We start from the raw sequence: 23,873 nt of genomic DNA, 5'->3' as shown, positions 1-23,873 counted from the left end.
CTTAAATGTAAATGGATTAAATCCTCCAACCAAAAGACCAGACTCACTGAATGGTTACAAAAACAAGATCCGTACATATGCTGTCTACAGGAGACCAACTTCAGACCTAGGTACACACACAGACTGAAAGTGAGGGGATGGAAAAAGATATTCCATGCAAATAGAAATCAAAGAAAGCTGGAGTAGCAATTCTCATATCAGACAAAATAGACTTTAAAATAAAGACTATTAAAAAGACAAAGAAGGATGCTACATAATGATCAAGGGATCAATCCAAGAAGAAGATATGACACTGTAAATATTTATGCACCCAACATAGGAGTACCTCAATACATAAGGCAAATGCTAACAGCCATAAAAGGGGAAACTGACAGTAACACAATCATAGTAGAGGACTTTAACACCCCATTTTCACCAATGGACAGATCACCCAAATTAAAATAAATAAGGAAACACAAGCTTTAAATGACACATTAAACAAGATGGACTTAACAGATATTTATAGGACATTCCATCCAAAAACAACAGAATACATTTTCTTCTCAAGTGCTCATGGAACTTTCTCCAACATATATCATATCTTGGGTTACAAATCAAGCCCTGGTAAATTTAAGAAAATTGAGATCATATCAAGTATCTTTTCTGACCACAATGCTATGAGACTCGATATCAATTACAGGAAAAATCTGTAAAAAAATACAAATACATGGAGGCTAAACAATACACTACTAAATAACCAAGAGATCACTGAGGAAATCAAGAGGAAAACAAAAAATACCTAGAAACAAATGACAATAAAGACACGACGACCCAAAACCTATGGGATGCAGCAAAAGCAGTTCTAAGAGGGAAGTTTATAGCAATACAATCCTACCTCAAGAAACAAGAAACACCTCAAAGAAAAAACCTAACCTTACACCTAAAGCAATTAGAGAAAGAAGAACAAAAAGACCCCAAAGCTAGCAGAAGGAAAGAAATCATAAAGATCAGATCAGAAATAAATGAAAAAGAAATGAAGAAAACTATAGCAAAGATCAATAAAACTAAAAGCTGGTTTTTGAGAAGATAAACAAAATAGATAAACCGTTAGCCAGACTCATGAAGAAAAAAAGGGAGAAGACTCAAATCAACAGAATTAGAAATGAAAAAGGAGAAGTAACAATTGACACTACAGGAATACCAAGGATCATAAGAGATTACTACAAGCAACTCTATGCCAATAAAATGGACAACCTGGAAGAAATGGACCAATTCTTAGAAAAGTACAACCTTCTGAGACTGAACCAGGAAGAAATAGAAAATATAAACAGACCAATCACAAGCACTGAAACTGAAACTGTGATTAAAAATCTTCCAACCAACAAAAGCCCAGGGCCAGATGGCTTCACAGGCAAATTCTATTAAACATTTAGAGAAAAGCTAACACCCATCCTTCTCAAACTCTTCGAAAATATAGCAGAGGGAGGAACACTCCCAAACTCATTCTACGAGGCACCCATCACTCTGATACCAAAACCAGACAAAGATGTCACCAAAAAAAGAAAACTACAGGCCAGTATCTCTTATGAATATGAATGCAAAAATCCTCATCAAAATACTAGCAAACAGAATCCAACAGCATATTAAAAGGATCATATACCATGATCAAGTGGGGTTTATCCCAGAGGTGCAAGGATTCTTCAATATACGCAAATCAATGTGATACACCATATTAACAAACTGAAGGATTAAAAACAATACGATAATCTCAATAGATGCAGAAAAAGCTTCTGACAAAATTCAATACCCATCTATGATAAAAACTCTGAGAAAGTAGGTATAGAGGGAACCTACCTCAACATAATAAAGGCCATATATGACAAACCCACAGCCACATTGTTCTCAATGGTCAAAAACTGAAACCATTTCCACTAAGGTTAGGAAGAAGACAAGGTTGCCCACTCTCACCGCCATTATTCAACATAGTTTGGAAGTTTTAGCCACAGCAATCAGAGAACAAAAAGAAATAAAAGGAATCCAAATTAGAAAAGAAGTAAAACTGTCACTGTTTACAGATGACATGACACTATACATAGAGATTCCTAAAGATGCTACCAGAAAACTATTAGAGCTCACCAATGAATTTGGTAAAGTAGCAGGATACAAATTAATGCACAGAAATCTCCTGCATTCCTATACACTAATGATGAAAAATCTGAAAGAGAAATTAAGGAAACACTCTCATTTACCAATTCAACAAAAAGAATAAAATACCTAGGAATAAACCTACCTAAGGAGACAAAAGACCTGTATGCAGAAAACTATGAGACACTGATGAAAGAAATTAAAGATGATACAAAGAGATGGAGGGATAAACCATGTTCTTGGATTGGAAAAATCAACATTGTGAAAATGACTATACTACCCAAAGCAATCTACAGATTCAATGCAATCCCTATCAAACTACCAAAGGCATTTTTCACAGAGCTAGAACAAAAAATTTCACAACTGGTTTGGAAACACAAAAGACACCGAATAGCCAAAGCAATCTTGAGAAAGAAAAACAGAGCTGGAGGAATCAGGTTCCCAGACTTCAGACTATAGTACAAAGATACAGTAATCAAGGTAGTATGGTACTGTCACAAAAACAGAAATATAGATCAATGGAACTGGATAGAAAGCCCAGAGATAAACCCTACACATACGGTCACCTCATCTTTGATAAAGGAGGCAAGAAAATACAATGGAGAAAAGACAGTCTCTTCAATAAGTGGTGCTGGGAAAACTGGACAGCTACATGTAAAAGAATGAAATTAGAACACTCCCTAACACCATACACAAAAATAAACTCAAAATGGATTCAAGACCTAAATGTAAAGCCAGACACTATAAAACTCTTAGAGGAAAACATAGGAAGAACACTCTATGACATAAATCACAGGAAGATTCTTTTTGACCCACCTCTGGAAAAATGAAAATAAAACCAAAAATAAACAAATAGCACCTAATGAAATTTAAAAGCTTTTGCAGAGCAAAGGAAACATTAAAATGAAAAGAAAACCCTCAGAATAAGAGGAAATATTTGCAAATGAAGCAACAGACAAAGGATTAATCTCCATAATATACAAGCAGCTCATGCAGCTCAATATCAAAAAAATAAACAACCTAATCTAAAATGGGCAGCAGACCTAAATAGACATTTCTCCAAAGAAGATATACAGATTGCCAACAAACACATGAAAAGATGCTCAATATCACTAATCATTAGAGAAATGCAAATCAAAACTACAATGAGGTATCACCTCACTCTGGTCAGAATGGCCATCATCAAAAAATCTAGAAACAATAAATGCTGGAGAGGGTGTGGAGAAAAGGGAACACTCTTGCACTGCTGGTGGGAATGTGAATTGGTACAGCCACTATGGAGAACAGTATGGAGGTTCCTTAAAAAACTAAAAATAGAATTACCATATGACCCAGCAATCCCACTACTGGGCATATACCCTGAGAAAACTATAATGCAAAAAGAGCCATGTACCACAGTGTTCACTGCAGCATTATTTACAATAGCCAGGACATGGAAGCAACCTAAGTGTCTATTGACAGATGAATGGATAAAGAAGATGTGGCACATATATACAATGGAATATTACTCAGCCATAAAAAGAAACGAAATTGAGTTATTTGTAGTGAGGTGGATGGACCTAGAGTCTGTCATACAGAGTGAAGTCAGAAAGAGAAAAACAAATACCATATGCTAACACACATATATGGAATCTGAAAAAAAAAAAAGGTTCTCATGAACCTAGGGGCAGGACAGGAATAAGGACACAGATGTAGAGAATGGACTTGAGGACACGGGGCCGGGGAAGGGTAAGCTGGGACGAAGTGAGAGAGTGGTATGGACTTGTATACACTACCAAATGTAAAATAGATAGCTAGTGGGAAGCAGCTGCATAGCACAGGGAGATCAGCTCAGTGCTTTTCGACCACCTAGATGGGTGGGATAAGGAAGGTGGGAGGAAGATGCAAGAGGGAGCGGATATGGGGATATACATATGCATATAGATGATTCACTTTGTTATACAGCAGAAACTAACACAACACTGTGAAGCAATTATAGTCCAATAAAGATGTTAAAAAGAAATGTGTAAGGGTGTCTTACCCTCAAGGAGAGTATGTGGGTCGCAAATTCTATACCCAATATATCTAACCATTGTAATCCTCTAAGTACGGTCTTTGAATAAACTGTTGCATGTGGGAAATACTATTCTGATTACAGCAATTGCCTGCAATCCAAGAAAGATCCATTTATCCTTTCACTCATGTATATATATTTCACATACACACAGAGAAATCTTAGAGAATCAGTTGTAGGAAATGTTCATTATTGGCAATGTAGTATAGTGGGAAAAACAGAGGCTTTGCAGTCAGACAGACTTGGGCTCAAACCTTGGTTTAGTTACTCTTATTAGATATGTAACTATGAGTAAGTCTATTTACATTTCTGAGTCTCATTTAAGGATCTGTAAAGTCAGGGTAATACATAAGACAATTATGAGGATTACACGAACAAACAAATGATGACAACTACTTCTAACTATACAAATGGATGCACAAGGGGGGAAGGAGTTGGGGTCAGAGGGTCTTAAATTGCCCCCTTTTCCCAAGAAGGGGGTGGAAGTTGTGAACATGACCAAAGTGATTCATGATCAAAGCCAAATAGAAGCATGGTGAATCCAACTGTATTTTAGACAGTTACTGTCAAATGTTTTCTTAGACAAGAAATAAGAGGAACCCAATTTGAAGAGCTAAGAGGAGCATGGCTTCACAAATGGAAAGAGAGTCAATGACAGGTGCAAGTGGACTGTAAATCAGCGATATTACATACAATAACTCTAACTAATATTTACTGAGTGAATACTATTTGCAAAATCCAGTACACACATTGCCAAACACCAGAAACCCAGTTCTTAACTACTCTAGAATCATTCTAATGCAAAGTAAAGAAAACATAAAACAGGAAGACAGCACCAGTAACAGAGAGATAGCACCAGTAAAGAACAAGTAGAATATGGTAATAAAATAGACGCCAGCTGGATAGCAGGGATAAATATTTGAGCTTTCCTGGGAAGCAAGAGGCCACTCATTTTAGGGAAAAGAAGGAAATGAAAGCTATAGTTGCTAAAACCCAAAATGGGCATGTGATTCTCCAGGGTCTTTTATTTTTGGGGAAGAGCAGTAGAAAACAAATTCTAAATCCTCAAATTCCACTGACCTGGTCACTGTGGACTTGACATGTTAGTTTCAATGAAGGGGGATGACACGGGGCAGAGAACAGGTGAAGCAGTCTGGACATAATGCTCACTGAGTCCAGATGAGAAAATTTCAAACTGGATAGCACCAAATGCCTTAATAAACCAGTCCTACTCTGTTCTAGTTTCTCTATTTCAGGTTACATAGCTGCTCATATTGTTCTAGTTTTATACTGACTAAAACAAGAACTGAAAAAGAAATGGTTCTTATCCTAATCTAAACTGCTTGCTTTTGTTGATTCTACGCTTACTCCAGAAAAGAGATGTAGACCAATGGTTCTAGAAATGTGGTCAGCAAACATCTGGGATTTCCAGAGACCCTTTTAGGGGGTCTGCATAATAATAATAATAAGACATTATTTGTCTTTTTCACTGTGTTGGCATTTGCATTAACAGTTGAAAACAATGGAGAATAAAACTGTTGTGAATTAGCACAGATCACTGTAGCAGTTCTAAACTCTAGTAGTCATTGTATTATTCACTACCATATACTCGGGAAAAGAAAGAAAGTTTGCTTAAAGATGTTGATGAAGCAGAAAAACTACTTTTATTAAATCTCAACCCCTGAGCATATGTCTGTTTAATATTCTGAGTGATGAATAGAAGGAACGCATAAAGCACCTGCAAACCAAATTATGTTATGATGGTTGTCTGGAGAAAAACTAGTTGGGCAATTAATTGAGTTGTGAGCTAAAGCAGCCACTTTTTTAATGGAACACCATCTTTACTTGTAAGACTGAGAAACAAACTATGATTCAGATTTGGGCATTTGGAAGCCATTTTCTTGAAAATGAACAAAGCCTGACAGTTTAAGGAAAACAACTGACAATATTTGTCGCTAATGATAAAAATTGAGCTTTCTTGATAAAATTAAAATTTGGGGCAACTTGTACACTCCTTGATAAGCTTGATAGTTTTTCAATTCTTAAAAGCTTTGTGGATGAGATTGGTAGGAACAGTAATAGGAATTTTTGATACTACATAATAAAATATGTCAACATTTGGAAGATCTGTATAGCTCAGTGAAACAATATTTTCCAAATGACCAATACAAGATGTTATAAAGTCATTCATGGGTAAAAGATCCATTCAAAGTACAACAAAGACCAATGGATTTCCATAAAACAGAGTATGCAATGCTCACTGATGTGTTTTAGATTCACACAGCAACTAATCTTTAAGAAACTATTACCTTTTGTTGAATGTTGGTATAGCATCAAAGAAGAATATATATAATTATCTGAAAAACCTTTTAGGGGCTTCCCTTGGTGGCACAGTGGTTGAGAGTCCGCCTGCCGATGCAGGGAACACGGGTTCGTGCCCCGGTCCGCGAAAAGGAGTGTTTCAAAGGTTTTTTTTTTTTTTTTGCGGTACGCGGGCCTCTCACTGTTGTGGCCTCTCCCGTTGCGGAGCACAGGCTCCGGACGCGCAGGCTCAGCGGCCATGGCTCACGGGCCCAAGCCGCTCCGCGGCATGTGGGATCTTCCCGGACCGGGGCACGAACCCGTGTCCCCTGCATCGGCAGGCGGACTCTCAACCACTGCGCCACCAGGGAAGCCCAAAACACTCCTTCTTTATACAAATGCATATCTGTGTGAAGCCAAATTTTCTTCATAAATGTCAATAAAGACAATATATCACAAGATGAATGTAGGAATTCAGCTCTCTTTTATTAAGCCAAACATTAAAGAGACTTAAAAAATGTCACACATCTCACTATGTGTTTTTTGCTTTGGAAAATATACTTATTTCTCATAAAAATATGTTATTTATGTCATCATATAATAGGTTTATTAGTTATTTTAAAATAAATATTTAAAAATTTCTCAGGTTTAATTCTTTTTATGGAAAATATCAGTAGATGTAACCCATATAACAAAAACCCTTTAGTGACCTTAATAATGTTTAAGCATTTGAGAAAGGGTCCTGAGACCAAAAGGTTTGAGAAGCACTGAATGTAAACTAATTGGGACAGATGTCATCTGGCCATAATTCTCTCCATATTTCCTAAGGGAAAGGGAATAAGGAGGGAAAAGAAAGGAAAGGGGATATACTGAATAGTAGGTATCCCACTGGCTGTTTTCATACACATTAATTTACCTCATTCATTCCATACAACAGCCTAATAGCTATGAATATCCCTATTTTACAGATGAAGAAACTGAAACTCAGAGAGGAGAGGTGACTTGCCTAAAGTCACAGCTTGTAAGCGAGAGAATTAAGGTTACACAGCATGCACCTTTTTGATCCTAAAGTTCTTATTCTTTCCACTACCTTATATTTATGGCAGAATCCCCCCACTAAAATTCGTCAGTGGCCAATCTAAACCCCTAAATGCAGAGCTTTGGTCTTTTCTGTAATTTCTGTTATAAATCTAAATATCTAATTATTTTACTTATTTCTAATTCTTCATTTTGACTTGTTTTTAACCACATCCAAAGAATGCTTGGTAGACTTAAAAATGGCTGTTAGTTGAATTTAGAGAACAATACACTAATTTTCTGAGTGTTAGAGTTGTTTAGACATAATATACATAGTCTCACAGTTCTTTCAACCTCACGCTAGTCAATATAAAAGGGTAGATTTATATAGTGAAGGGTCTGTCTCTTTTGCTTTGTAGGTTCATGTTAGCAAGCATTTATTCAAATATGCATTCATCAAATATTTATTAAAAAGTCTACTGTGTTTACCAGGCTTTGGTAACATGAAACATGAAAATACAAAGATTAATTTCTGATGATTTGAAATAGAATTATGGCCCTTTCAAAGCTTTACAATTTTATGGAAACCTTCTCTGTAATTAGGTTTGATCAGAGCTTCTCTTTTAAATGAAAACCTTAAAATGAAGAAACTAACGTATGCTTTAGTGAACACTTAATGATTATATTTTAATATTACTGTATTGAGTTCTTAGAAAATGCAAGTAGTAATAACAATGATCTGCTGCAGGAAGGATGCATTCCAGCTTGCTTTCTACCATGTTAAAGGCACACTGGATGTTTGGAGGAAAGGTGAAAATTCATTTCAGGGGGAAATACACTAGGAAGTCTGAACTTAGCCACAGATCTAAGCCACATTTTCCAGTTGAACTACATCAATTAGCAAAGCTGATGTTTTGATCTCCTTCTGTCTGATTCCTATGCTATAGTGTTCACTGGGTTTCAAACCCAGGAGGGTAAGACAGGGGTATTATTTTGGTACAAGGTACCAAAAATTGCAAGGGGATTTTGAAATCGGATTCTTTCTCAATTGATTCTGAACTTGAGAGAAGACAGGATGGTATTTATTGGCCCAGAATTCCCAAGACTTCTATGTGTCGGATACTATGTTCACTTTATATATATTATTATCATTCCATTTTTCAGACAAAAAAACTGAGGCATAAGGAAGTTAACTTGTTTGAGGTGATGCTATATTAAGTGGAAGAGCTGAGATTCAAGCTCAGGTCTATCTGACTTTGTACTTCTAACCTCATCTCCACACTATCTCTCTGCAAAGGATATGATTCTAAATGTTATACAGGCACTAAAAATAGGAAATAAAAAGAGTTATTATCACAATCTGCCTTCAATGACTACAGGTTTTAAGTTTATTTGGAAAAATGTAGATGTCTTAGAATATAGAAAATGTTTAAAATAATACATTCTTATATTGATTATTCAGTTACTAGCTAAGTCTATTCATTTTTTCTTTCTAGTTATATTTTAAAAGATTTTGGGCTAAGGAAAAAAAAGGAAGAAAGAAAAAATATAGTGTGATTGGTGTCTTCAGTTTCTGAGGAAAAACAAAATTCAATATGAACAGCAGCAGCCCCTGGTGGTCTAAGGGGAAAAACATAGTGTATCTATTATTATGGGGGTTGAAATATGTTTTTAAAAAGAATATATGTACATATTTAGCCATTTGACTCAGTTCTCAACCCAACACATTAAAAAACAGATGCTTTAAGAAATGATCTGTTGGCAAGATGCTTGTTAAAATTTTATCAGTTGAAATATTAAAATTCATTATGAATTAATTAACACATTATATAAAAATAAAATGTTTTTGTTTCATCGTTTTACAAAGTACTATACCAGTGGTGATTAACACTGGGAATTTTGTGTGTCTTGATGTGTGTTGCTCAAAAAGAAACTAAATTTATAGGATTACCACTAAATTGATGACATTTTCTGTCTTCACTCTTGAATTCAGTTGGCAGATGTTTCCGAGAACAAAAAGTTCCATCTTATTACAAAACATATTAAGCAGGTTTTCCTGCCAGGCATGTCTGACATGATGTTTATTGCCTAGACCAAATCAATCCCCTTAATAAGCCATAATATATGCCAGAAAGTACATTATTTCATAGTTAAGGAAAGTTGCCACATGAAAGACGAAGTATTTTGATCTCTCAAGCTCTGCTCCTAATGCATCAGAAATGTGCTACATAATCCAATAGTTAGTCACATCTATTTAGACTCATTTAGTAGGTAAAATAAAACTATACTTTGCTAATCTTAAAGTTTTAGGCCTCGATTCTACTTTATTTCTGCTGGTGTATACTAGATATTTGCAAAAATTTCACAGGAGATTTTGGCTATTTACTGGATGCCAGAGAAAGAAAAGTCAAATACTTGAATATTCTAGGAAAATAAAATGGTTTCAGAGATTAAACAATCATTGAGTGAAATATAAGTGAGTTGAATTTGGTTGCTAAATCACTAGATAGAAATGACTTCCAGTGGCATCTGCACGGAAAAGAAGAGGTACAGAGGAGAAGAAAGGATATTTATTAGCCTTCAGCAATATTTTGGACATAGTCCAAGTCAGAGCATCAAAAACAGATTTTTTTTAAAAGAAAGCTTCAGTTTATCAGAGCTGGCTGTTTCTGAACAACTGCAAAAATTCACATGAATGCTGAAAAAAATCAGTCAGAAAACTAGACACCAAATATCTTGCGTGTTAAGGAATAAGTTTTTTGATGGATGTCAACAAGCAATCAATCCATAAATATTTGAGTATCTTCAATGTGTAATGCCAGGCTCTGCCAAGATTCCTATTCTCTAAATGTCTCCTCCACATTTGGATTTTTCCTTCTGTGGCCATATGATCTCCCTTCCCCCTCCACTTCTAGTAGTTTTATTTTTTTTAACGTTCTAAGTCTAATCCCTCTACTTTACTTCCTATCACTACAGCCCACAACTAAGTTTCTTAGGGAAGATATAGTCAAGCAATTCTAACACAACATTACATAGATCAGCATCAAATCACTTTTGCCCATATTCCACCTACATACTATAAAGTCCTTTTACTGATCTTCTTCCTTAGTCTGAATATTTGTCCTCTTATGCTACAGTTTGATACCAGAATAACCCTCATTCCTATGCTGCAAGTCACATTATCTAGGTATCCCTAGACTAAGGCCTAGTCTTTTTGCTTTAGTCTCCTTCCAGGGGATTGGATCCTAGTTAGTAGATTTAGCATCAGTTCCTGACTTTCTTGCAGTATGCACTGTACTACTGTAAAAACTGGCTCCTATCTGCTTATTCATAAGGATTGATATGCAATTCCAAAATCTATAAAGCATGCTCAAAGGATTGTAGGGCTATAATGGAAAGGCATGAAAGATAAATTGATAATAATATTATGAGACAGAAGAGATAGCTCAAGATAGAACATGATAAATTCCATTCAAGTTAACTAATCATGACAACTCCCAACAGTGTTAGTAAGGAGAGGTCACTGAATATGATGGGTGTGGATGAGTGGGATTTCAGCTGGGCACTACAACATGGACAGAATCTGAATTAAGGGAAAGAACAGAAAAGCAAAGTTACAGATTCCATAAAGCACAAAGTGTATACAGGGTAGAGCAAGTACAATAGCCTGGCTGTACTCTTATGAGCAAGTGTGTAAAACAGAAATAGCAATAGGTTGGCATAAATATTTCCATTTTCATCCATAATTTTAGCATCATGAAGATATAGCTAAAAAAGAAAATAGGGTATCTCACTTTTATATATTCAGATGAAAATGTATAGGTCAATCAAGGTATCAAATAAATCATGACAAACCGATTTTTTTTTTTTTTTTTTTTTTTTTTGCGGTACGCGGGCCTCTCACTGTTGTGGCCTCTCCCGTTGCAGAACACAGGCTCCGGACGCGCAGGCTCAGCGGCCATGGCTCACGGGCCCAGCCGCTCCGCGGCATGTGGGATCTTCCTGGACTGGGGCACGAACCCGTGTCCCCTGCATCGGCAGGCGGACTCTCAACCACTGCGCCAACAGGGAAGCCACAAACCGATTTTTTATCATTAATTTTCAGAATGTCTTCTCAGTTACTGGATTAGGTAGGGGATCAACAATGTAATTTTTCTTCGTTTTGGTTTCTTTGAATGTTTCCTCACAGAAGATCAAGTAGTATACTTTAATAATGCAAGACATATTAGAGAAAGCAGTAGTAGTTTGGGATTTTAATCCTGGCTCTACCATCCTATTTATCAAATAAAAAATTATTATGAAGGCTCTGTTCTACAAATATTTATTATTATGTTTCTGTTCTAGGCTCTGGGTTACAGCAATGAAAAAAAACAGACTAAGTCCCTGCCCCATGGACCTTACGTTAAGAGCTATGTGACCTCAGGAAATTTACTAAGTATTGACTCTTAGTCTCCTCATCTGTAAAATGGGATCAGTATTATTGATCATATTAAATTTTTTAACACATTTTTGACTGGAGATGTATTGCGGCCACAGGCACTAGTTTCTGCAAAAATCGCCTGGTCAATGTGTTAACATTATTATTTATATATTATAAACATACTAAATAAATTGTTTACTGACAGTTACTAGTGTCCATTAAATGATAACTGGTCAAAAATCTATATAATCATCAAACGTAGTTTACTGTATCATATCATGCTTTTATTATAATTGGTTTAATTTTCATATTTCAGATACATATTTTATTTTCAACCAGTTAGAACAATGTGGTAAAGAGGAAAGAGAGCAAGAATCTACAGTAATCACAAGCACTAGTTTTAACACTTAGTTCCATCATTTAGTAGTTCTGTGATCCTAGACAAAAATGTACCATCTATGCATCAGTTTCTTTAACTATAAAATAAGGGTGAAATTATTTGATTTACCTAGCTCATGGGGTTGTTCCAAAGAATAGATGATTGATTTCAAAATGTAAATGGTTAAGAAGTATATAAATAAAAGTTAATTCATCCTCATCACATACATGCTCTGTGTCTGAAAATTACAAATACATATTTGGAGATATGTAGAGGAAAGGAGAGTACTAGAAGTCACTTCTTGCGTGGATCAAAATTACCTAAGGATTAAGGCACCTGACACAAGATGAACCATTATTCTCTTTCCCACTACAGGATCATGCCTTACTATCTAGAAGTATGTTTGAAGAGTGTCAGCTTAGCTCTGCTATTTTGCACAATTCTGGAAGATTTTAAGAGAAAGGGTGTTTATTAAGAAAAATAACATTCATAACTAAGACTATCAGGTATAAAGCTGTGTTATCTACATGAGTCTATTTTTGTCTCTTAGTGCTTTCAATGAAAACCTAGACGAGTGAAATGGGACAAGAAAGAAAGAGGCAAAAAGACATGATAAGAAGTAAAAATAGCAGGAGTGTAGAAGAGATAAAACAAAGAAAAAAAGACAAAGGGAAAGGTAGATCTTAATGAAGCGACATAAAAATATTTTTTTCCCTTGGTACAATAAAAAAATAGATGCAGAAATAAACAAAACAGACGTGAAAAAAGAATAAAGAAAATGCACACATACAAGAGAACAAAAGAGAAAAATTAAAGCAATAGTGACATGATAAAGAGAAAATAGAAAAGAAATAAAATTTAAAAGACAGATGTCAGAAATAGATGATTAATCTGTACATATCATAGGCAAATAAAAGAAACTGTTTAAGAAGTAAAAAACTTAATACGCAAACTCACTTTTTGTTTGCATTTTACATAGAAAACTGAATATTGCGAGTGATTTGTATATTTCAAAAACTTACACAATTCATTTTTGGAATCCAGATATAAGGGGGAATTTTTTTTTAAATTCTATCTTAAGATGGTGGTTGACAGAATGGATCATATTAATTAGGAAGCTCAGGACAACCAATAGAGAAGAAGGTGACATCAGGACCCTGATGCAGTCATGGCAAAGAAAGGCAGTAATATAACTACATGAACAAGCTACTTATGAATTCCAAATCTAATCATTGTTTTTGTTTCTCAAACAATATATTAAATAGTGAGATGCTTTTCAGACATTTAAATATTGTAATCTGCCTAACTTTTGCTTGATTCATTGTATGACACGCTTTAGGTAGTCTTGATCTGGATATATTTTGGGGGGGTCCTGAGAATTTATATGTTGCTTAACTGTCCTAACTTACTCAACAGACTGACCTATAATCAAATGTGTTGAATGTCTGGAGTACAATTCCCAAAAGTATAGCGATTATGCCATGAACTAGAAGTAAAATAAAGAAAATAACTTATAAAGCTACATATTTTGCCTCAAAGGTGGTATAAAATATTTTATTAATGAATTTTAAAGTAAATGTAAAAATAGCTCAAGTTGAATAATCTGAAACTTTATTACTATCTCACAGTATAATTTATAAAATGTTAAATTGTCTATATTTAAATGTTCTGAATTGCTCACTTTTGAAGAACATATCAATTTACTATTTTACTTACCCAATAGCATTTTGGACATACTGTACTATTAAATTATATTTCTAGCACCCATAATAAGGGCTTTGAAAATTGCATGAATCTGTCATATATATATAATGCACAGTGGTATATCAAGCAGAATGTGTCAAAGGGCAAATAAAATTGTTTGTGCCCCCTATAGAATTAGAATTCCTTGGGCAGCACTGCTATAACGATCCCATGCTGCTAGCATTACAAAGTGCAAAGGTTCACTGGATAAGAAAAGAGCAAAGGACAGAGTTCCCTCATTACACTATTCCTAAACTATTCTAGCTTAAATATTTATTAAGATATTAATTACTCTTCCTCCCTCCATCAGCCTTCAGAAGTTAGGCTGAGAAACTGTGGATGGATGGTTGCTCATAGGAAAACAATGCATTAAAACTATAACCACCCAAGACGAAGACTGATGTTTGTACAGTGCATTATTAATTGATTTTGAGACTTAAATAAAATATCACACTGAAATAAGAATGCGTTTTGTTACTTTGAATAAAAAACAGAAAACATTTCAAATAACACCCTTGGGAAATAAATCTTTAAAAATTAACACTTAAAAAAAATAAACAAAATAATTTAAGAAAATAAACTATAAATAAAGAAAAGGAATGTAAAATTGCTTAGAACAGGTCTGAACATATGGAAGATTTTCAATAAATGTTAGTTGCTGTTGTGGTTTAAAAAAAAAGGAAAAGGAAATAATGAAGGAAAGTAATGATCTTGCTTATTACTTACTCTGATATACAACTGCATCATTTCTTTTTCCCTTTGGGGGTTACGATACTTCTCGTAGAAATCACGTCGCTTCTTTGTTTCTTTAGAGACTTTATCTTTTCTTTCCCGTTTTTCTGCTGGTTCATCTGAACTATCAGAAGATGACTGTACATGTATCTTCGGCTTTTCTACTTCGATATAGTTTTCATTGGGATTCAGTACTATTACTCCATATCCTTCCTGTTTTGAAAGCAAAAAAGGCAGCATAATTTAATATTAGAAATCATTACAATTCATAAAAACGTTCTTAAAATCTCAGTGATTTAATATAGTTACATATTCACTAAAATATTCCTTTATAATATAGTTTTAGTTTCTCCAACAGAAAGTGATTTAAAATTATGTATTGTGTGTAGAAATAAGCATAGACTGTCTATAAGATCAAAAAGACATAATTGTAACACATTAAAATAATAAAGCTTAAATTAAAAAAGTACTAGATCTCCAAGAACCCCCAAAATGATTCAAATAAATTATCAAATAGCAAGTACACTTTCAAACCACATTAATATTTATAATACATATTTTGAGAAAATAACCTCTTTGAAATTGAAGTTTACAATTCCAACCACATTTTGCTGGATTTCTGTTCCTTTACAATTGCACTTTAATGAGTATTTTTTATTTGTTTTAACTTAAAAAAAGAATAAGCAATTAAAGAGGAGTAAACAGCCTACAGATTTACAAGTCTTTATTATCAGGAACACAGAATGTCTACCTATGCATACTGGATTCTTTTCACCTCTCTTCTTTCAGGAAGGCACACAAATCACAAAACAAAATAATGTCTTACTGTAATGTATGGAACCAAGTTTTTAATCCTGAAATTTCTTTTATTTTTCAACTACCATAAAAATTTCTCTTTATTAAGAACTAGTACCAGGAAACAAGTTCCAGAATTTAAAATACAGCTTATTGAGCTATTATATTTTTTTTAAAGTTTTAAAAACATGTTTTCCTGTCTGACTTAATTCTAGCAAGGCAAACCTTTCTATAGTTATAATTAAAGAAACTTTTGGCACTTATATTGTAAATGATGGAATAATCTAACCATGAGAAAATAGAGAAGGAAAAACAATTACCACTGACAAGCCACACATATTTTTGAAGCTATTTATATCTTGTCTTTTCTATTCAGTTCTGTACTGTGGGTGCCCTATTTTGTCTGGTAAAATCTTGTAAGGTCATACTTAAAACATGCGTTATATTATGTTTAAAAAATAAGAGCTCTTAAAAATAAAGCTTAAAAAATTCTCATCCTTACTAAAAAAAAAAAAAAAGTACATACTTTTCCCAAAACTGTAACTGTAGAATCTTCTACATCAAGTTTAAATTTAATTGTTTTTTGCCAAACCAAACATATGATAATTAAAAAAAAAAACTGAGAGCAGTAATACAAGCCAATATTAAGCATAGACTCTATTGTCCTTATTTGTAAATATGCTACATTGCTACACATTGTTGGCTTTTCTAATAGTTGATTTCACAAACTACATACAAACTTCGTTGGGATTGTTTCAATTTCCCCCCAATCAGTTGATATTATTGTCTAAAACCATGATATGGTTTGGAGATTTTCAAGATCACTGAAGTTTTGATTTTAGTGATAGGGCTGTTAATTAAGATATAGTTGTCTTACACATATGAAAACTACAGAATAATATATACCAAACTGATAAACAAAATACCACATATTCCTCAATATGTGTTTAAATAAAACCTTTCATACCTTGTTCATGAAAGGCTTATAAAACACTTTACAAATTTTTAAATTTAAATGTTCATTAACAAAACACAAGGCAAGATCGTTTTTTTAAGTTTCTTAGCTGGTAAGTCAAAGTTTTACCAACAAAAGATATTTTATTTGGTTCTGCTTTATTCTAATCTGTATAGCTATTCAAAAGTCTTGTAATTCATTGTGATCACTGTCAGGTAGACATATTGTCACTCGGTGATTTTCTACAGTTGGACACACTTGACTAGTTATTAAAATCACATTTGAAGGAAGTTCCTACCCCTCTTCCTTGTGCCTCTTACAACTTTTCACGCCCTTCTCAAATTTCAGCTATAACTTCTCCTCCCACCAAAAGTAAGTTAAAGAACACTGTTGCACTCTGCTAAACAGGCTGAAATAGAGGCATTCAGTACACTGCCTCTGGTGTAAGGAACATAGTCAAAAAAGGTCACCATAGGCCAAAAAGAAAATTGCCTCCTTACTAGATTCTCTACCGTGAGTAAGTGGTCTCCTGTCATGTTTCTTCCCTGCCTTCTCTGAGTGAACTGAACTTTACACACACACACACACACACACACACACACACACACACACACACACACACACAGCCTTTCATACTTACAAGAGTTAGGGTTAGCAAGACCAAAACAGAATCTTAGAGTTCTTAGAGATGAAAATAGTGATATATTACATTTTAATGATAATATGAAAAATTTCAAACTCAAGGTAACAAAGTGGGACTTTAATAAATTGATAAAACATGAACATCATCTTTGCACAATGAATAAACTCCAAATAAAGGTAAATTCTTTAGACAAAATTTATAGTCACCAAAAATGAGAAAGCTATCACCCTAGTTTATAATTTAATCACTAGAAATAATATTTGCATAATGCCAGATTTATTTGAGCAGAAGTTTTTACTTTAATTTTTGCAAATCATAGATTGAGAAATTATTGTGCCTACTTGATTTTAAATGAACTATGAAATTTGATATGTCCCATCTAAATAAGTATAAAAACCAGAAACACATAAATCATCAAAGTAGTAGTATTTGTCTAAGTTATCGATTATGTAACTGAAAATTACATGACTCATTTCTCCAATTTTATAAAGACATGATGTCAATTTTTCACCAAGGCATCAACAGATGAAAAATGATTCTATTTTTAAATCATGACTATATAAATCAATTAAATAATTTTTATCATATAAATTTCAACAATGAATGCTTTTCTTTAAACGTTTGATTTATTCAGAAAATATTTTATCATTTAGATATTTCATCTGCAAATTTAATTAATGGAATAACAATCAAAAAATATTCAGGAACATTTTCTGTGGAAATGAGAGCTAATTTTAATAAATGTCTCTGTTGCAAATTCAATTACCATTCTGTAAAAAACTTACATTTTTCAAATAAAATTTTCCTGATAATTAATGCAATATTCACAGAGACCATTCATAACCATTTTATGAGTAGGAGAAAGCTGGAGCAACAAAATAAAGTTAACTATCCCACCTAAAGATATGTAGTAAAACTTCATCTGTTCCTCTTTTTCTCTGCCACATGTAAACATTGTCCAAAAAATCCTTTTACATAATAAAGCTACAAAGAGCTTTTCCATGTTAACATTAATATATGTAAACTAAGGAGTCAAAGTAAATAGTCAGAGTAAACAAAGCAGACCACAAACCAGAAGTTAAACTTAACTGTTTTAAATAGAATGATATCAATTTATATCTTAAACAAAGAGAATAAACACCATTTTAAAAATCAATTCTTTCTATCCCAAGTAACTCAATCAGTACACACAGAAATAAGTAAGAGGAGATCCTAGTTTAACCTTTAACAAATGTACCCATAAAGTTTTATAAAACTGCTCTATATAACCAGGCGTCAAATATAATATCATAAAAGAACTGTGCACTGCCACTCCAAAGGAGATCTCCATAATTAATGCTTAGAACATTAAACATTTTATATTGAAGTATTTTTAATTTAATTATTCCTTAAGCATGCTAAATTTCTCCTACGATGAAAATTTTGGTCATTTCAAATGTACATGGAAAGTTCTGTTATCTTTACCAAGATAAAGTGATCAAACTGATTATCTAACATTCTACAACTAAATAAATAAAACTTCTGGCATCTTTTGTAATGATTCACCCAAATCAATTCCAATATCCAACATTTCAAGGGACAAAGCATACATAAAGTTGTTAATTAACTCTTATGTTTGATCGCACAGTCTAATAGAAGATCAAGGTGATCAAGAGGACAGATATTGGTAAAAGTAAGCTTTAGCTCTTTAATTTACCTCATCCTATTTTCTACCCTTTTGTAGCTATAACTATAGTTTCATTATTAAACCTGTGTTTATAAGGTATAAACCATGGGATCTTAATCAGAAACTCCCAAAATTTTACTGCTTGACGTAGCATTTTATTCATCACAGTGCTTGCTGTGATTTAAACAGAATACACAGGCCTCTGGGCCTCCTTTACTTTGAAGTCTACAGATGCACTTACTAATAAATAATAGTTCATTTATCATTCAATCAACAAATGATGGCTTAGGTCAGGGGTCTAGAACAGACAGGTGATGCGAAACACAAAGAACCAAAGAGGAAATCTTGCTTAAGAAATTAAATCAGTACAGAAATGCACTTATGGAGAAGATTCTACAAATAGATAAAATTTTAAAATGCCTGGCCAGAAACAGAATGTACTTTTGACCCCAATGAAACCTTGCCAAAACTGAAGATTTATCTAAGTTAATTTGCCTATTAATTACCAATTATAAGGAAATCGGAAAATAGGAGCAAATTCTACATCTTTTCAAATCTCTTGTGGTTGGCTACATAAAAAATCAGCTGAAAGTACTCAGCTCTACATATTAACCTGCCAATACTGCCAAGCCACATGTGACCAAAGAGGTCAGGGGCCAGAGTATAATCCTTTGACCTACGGAACTATCTGTTTTGGTCTTCAGGCAAGGCTCCGTAAGAGATCATTTTACACAGATTTATCAATCACATTTTTCACGTTCAGCATTCTATCTGCTGGGTTTGAAAGAAGATAGGTGCCCATCCTCAAGGGAAATGAAACCCAAAGTGTCTTATCTATAAACTATATCTACTACTGTCCATTCATCTTTTCTGAAAGATGTATGTTGTGTTTCTTCTCATCTTTTTCTCAGGAAGGGTATGTATATGTCACTGTTGCAACATCCTAGGTGCAACAGTGAGATGAGGTCATGACAACCAATCAGAAGTCACTAGTGAAGCGTTAAAGTAAACATAGCTGTTGGAGCTGCAGCTCTGCTTGAAAAATGCCCCCTCCATTATTTCAGCAATTTTCTCAAGACGTGACCTGGGACTGAAACGCCTGAAATGTCACTTGACTCTGTTTTGTGCTTCTTCCCAACTGCATTTAGGTAACAGCACCCTGCTAATATTTTGTAAAATGTCTGTCATGACCATGCTTTGACTTGTAGTTCCCTAAATTCTAATGTTGTGTTCCACGGTATAAAAATACCATAATGTGAACCAACATAGATTACCCAATAAGTTTCCAACTTCAAATAGCTCATCAAGTTAGTCAGTAAAAGAAAACATGCCACAAAAAGTTTTCGGAGGACCACCTGTTGTCTATTATTTTTACATAGCACTTACTCATAAATCATAACACAGGGTAATTAATCAACCTGTCAAAGAGAAGGTCAAAGGTTATATGGTAGAGTCAGAAGGTCATGCATGGGCTGATAGAGGTCAGGGTCACACTGCATTCCTCATTATCAAGTTGGGATGAGAGACGGCCCAAGCAAACAAAAGTGAAAGCAGATGGAGAAGAGAGTGGATAAAAAAAAAAAAGAAAAGAAAATTTCACAAACAAAAAGAAAAGTGAAAGAAGACTGTCTGCTGCTTTCAAGTAGAGAATAGAAGAGAAAAGAAATACACTGAAATGTGCTCAAAGAAGCTCAAGAACATAAAGAAACTACAGTTTCATTAATTAAATAAGTCGAATATAACTTTTCTTGGTCATTGTATTAGTGCATACTAAGCAATATTAGAAAATATATGTTTGCCATCTCTATACCTTCCCTAGCTAGTGTACCGGGATAAATTAAGGTAAATGCAAAGAGTTCCAAAGGATAAAGTACAATTACAAAAAAACTTATTATAAGAGGGTTTTTTCCCCTTTAATATTGTTTCAGCATTATAACACAGATGCAAATAGTTTTAAGCCATAGGATAATTTTTGAGTATGCTACAAAGATATCCACAAACACAAATGCATCATAAAAGTCCTTTTGAATAACAAAACAGTTATAAAATATTCTATTATTACGCTGGCCTGAATTAGATGCAGAATACTGTGCAAAATTAGCTGTCACCCTTTGCTCAAAATCTTTGTTAATCTCATTTTGAATGTTTGCAGCTTTATCAACACATGCATCAATGTCAGCTCCTTGGTTACTGAACCGCTGTAGCTGGAAGAAGATATAATTAAAATGTTTTGGCACAGAAAAGGTGAAATTGTATCTTCCCTTGTTCCCTTAGGAGTCTGTAAAACATGAAGGATATATTGACAAACACACACCCTTGTCTCCGGTTCTGACATCAGGTCAACCAAGTGCTATTTATTTTAAAACATTTACTTTGCACTTACTCACATTATCACCTGCTCTGTTTCTAACTTTTCCTAGGCTTTAGAACGTTATGTTGCTTAAATATCACAAATTTCTTTTCTAATCATCAATATCTTATTTATCAAAGCATTCCATATGTACAATAGCATTATAAAAACATTTACCATTCATTATAAATGGCAGAAATATGATTTAATACTACAGCATTATGAAATATTTTATATTCTTTGCTTCTCATTCTCATAAAAAGACACAAACATACATTAAACTAAAAGAAGTAACAAGTTACAACTGTTGCCCAGTCAGTGACAGATCAAAATGCCTAAGTGGATACAGGGAACCCTATGGACACACCTCCTTTATTACATGTTCCCAAGCCGACTTGAATGGACAAATTTATCTTATGATATGTATGTTCTGCATGCTAGCTATGCCTTTATGGTTTAAAGTCTTAAATGTTCTCTTAACTTATTAGCATTATAAAATTGTGTAAATACTGTAGCTATAGATGGTAGGCACATGGTCTTTCAAAATATCACTCTTACCCAATCATATACAATACAAACATATTGTTTTTAAGTTACTCTTAAAACCTGCTTACGAACTGTGGTACATAAATCATTTTATCTTAAAATATGTCACCTTTCTCTTCTATTCCCTCAATTAAAATAGCATGTCTAAAATATTTTTGTTGTTTTTTCAAGAATATATCAGTGCTTTGCTTGTGTTTCCGAAGTCCACTTGCAAGCATGAGGACATAATGAAAGATCCCAAGTATTCACTGAGTCAATCATTCTTTAAACACTGATTTTACACAACAAGTATTTAATAAGCAGCTACTATCTACCAAGCACTATGCTAGGTACAGTGCTATACTTATGGTCACCTTTCATTTTAAGATATTTCCACTCAGTAGAAAATTCCAAATAATAATTAAGTACAAATTCCTAAAATTTCTACATGAAGCCATGTTATTCTTCAATAGGAAGAGGAATATGAAAAGAAAAAAAAAAGAAAAAATCATTATAAAATATTTCTAAAGCCAATCTAGCTAGACTTTCAAGGATGAGTAATCATAAATAGTAAGCTGTGTTTGTGTTACGAGTATTATTTAAACTTACTCCATCACAAGGAAAGTGTACCTCTTAGGAATGTGTGTGTGTGTGTGTGTGTGTGTGTGTGTTTGTGTGTACATGCACATTGTATATACATCCAGATATTTTAACAAATAAAACCATTTCATAATCTAAGGGAAAATCTTTTAAACACATCTACCTCCTAATAAACAGGTGCAACTGAGTACAGCTATGAATTCCCCTTCCCACACTGACCTATGTCAGAAGATCTTCTCATACTTCTTCTGCTAAATAATTTAATTACTTATGAGTTATGGTTTCTTTGTAACCTTTTAAATGACTAACTCATTAAAATGCAAAAATATGCAAAACATGATGTCACCGGGTCAAACAGCTGTGTTGGTAAAATTATGGCTGTGAATGTCCCCAAGAACATGAAAATATTAATAATTTATATTGCTCATTAGATGACAAAAACTCTTTAAACAGATTTAGAGACAGATTAATTTTGTAATCACAAAATGCTACTCTACCTCATGGTAACAAATCTTTCTACCATCTGTGACCCTTTGGTATATATAAAACATATAAAAATTCATAATGGCTTAAAGTTTTTGCATTATAATATGCATATTCAGGAAAAAGTGTCACAAGAACCTGAAATATGGAGGTAAAGGACTTTGTTTTGGGAAAAAAACCCACAACTACTCGCCAACATTAATCACAACTTAATTTTCCTTCAAAGAGACAGGACACAATAATAGCAAATAAGTTATAGTATGAGACAGTCAACAAGTCATACCCCTGCAAACCAACAGGATGCGATAACTGCCTTACTCTGCGTAAAAATAAATGTCACATTATGACTTCAAACCTTGGGCATAAACTTCTCATAGAATGACAAGAAGTGATGAAATTATGTAAACAAAATACTATCATTTTCAAAGTTTCAAATGTCTCATGCCTGTGTTTCAGAGTATCAGGATGGTGCTGAAAGCAGAGGGTAGGAAAAAGATTTCCCCAACTATCAGTTGTTTTTAGACACAAAATGTTTTTAGTTTAAAAACATATGCCTTAATTGTCAAATCTGTGCTTTTTAGTCAGGAAACTAGCTTCCTAACGATCATGTTTTTCTGTCTCTTAAGCAATTTAAGCATCAAATTCATTATTTACTACTGTAAATTATAGAAATGTGTTCATCTAGTATCAGCCAGCAGCAACAGAATTACTTTCATGTGCACTTAGTAATGTTATTTACATTAATAATCTATCATGGGCAAAAATTAATGAATAGACAGTACTGACATGTGGTCTTTTAAAAACATAATGATTAGGTAATCCTAATTTTAAAATTCCATTTTTTAATTCCTTCTTAAAAACGTTTGAAGTAGAAAAAAAGCAGTATGTCCATCTGAGTTCTGATGTGAAATAATATTGAAGATAGTTGTTATGTGGAAGGGAAGGGTTAATGGGGATTTTAAACTAATGAACACAGTGACACAGGGCTCTGAAGTAAGCCATGCATAGTTCTAAGCCAACCTTAGAATTTCAACCCTTCCAGCCCTGGCTTAGATCATACAGGCTCTACTAGAAATGTCAAGAATGT

At 33.7% G+C, this 23,873-nt stretch overlaps 2 protein-coding genes across 11 annotated transcripts in view; both read right to left on the bottom strand.

The window, feature by feature from the left end:
• Nucleotides 1-3,278, bottom strand: part of POU5F2 (POU domain class 5, transcription factor 2) — a 142,498-nt gene extending 139,220 nt beyond the window's left edge. The window contains exon 1 of the mRNA XM_049708435.1: nt 125-3,278. The gene's annotated coding sequence lies outside the window, so the exon portion shown is untranslated. The remainder of the gene's footprint in view (nt 1-124) is intronic.
• The window catches only part of FAM172A (family with sequence similarity 172 member A), a 428,090-nt gene that overhangs the window by 237,432 nt on the left and 166,785 nt on the right, over nt 1-23,873 (bottom strand). For all 10 annotated transcript variants that reach the window (XM_033401173.2, XM_004263530.4, XM_049708431.1 and 7 more), the window contains one exon: nt 14,764-14,982. In XM_033401173.2, the coding sequence (XP_033257064.1) occupies nt 14,764-14,982 (219 nt within the window). The remainder of the gene's footprint in view (nt 1-14,763; nt 14,983-23,873) is intronic.

Source organism: Orcinus orca, chromosome 3 (genome assembly GCF_937001465.1).
Source record: "Orcinus orca chromosome 3, mOrcOrc1.1, whole genome shotgun sequence".
NCBI classification, from domain to species: domain Eukaryota; kingdom Metazoa; phylum Chordata; class Mammalia; order Artiodactyla; family Delphinidae; genus Orcinus; species Orcinus orca.
The sequence above is the reverse complement of the archived record's forward strand: the minus strand, read 5'-3'. Positions and strand labels throughout refer to the sequence as shown.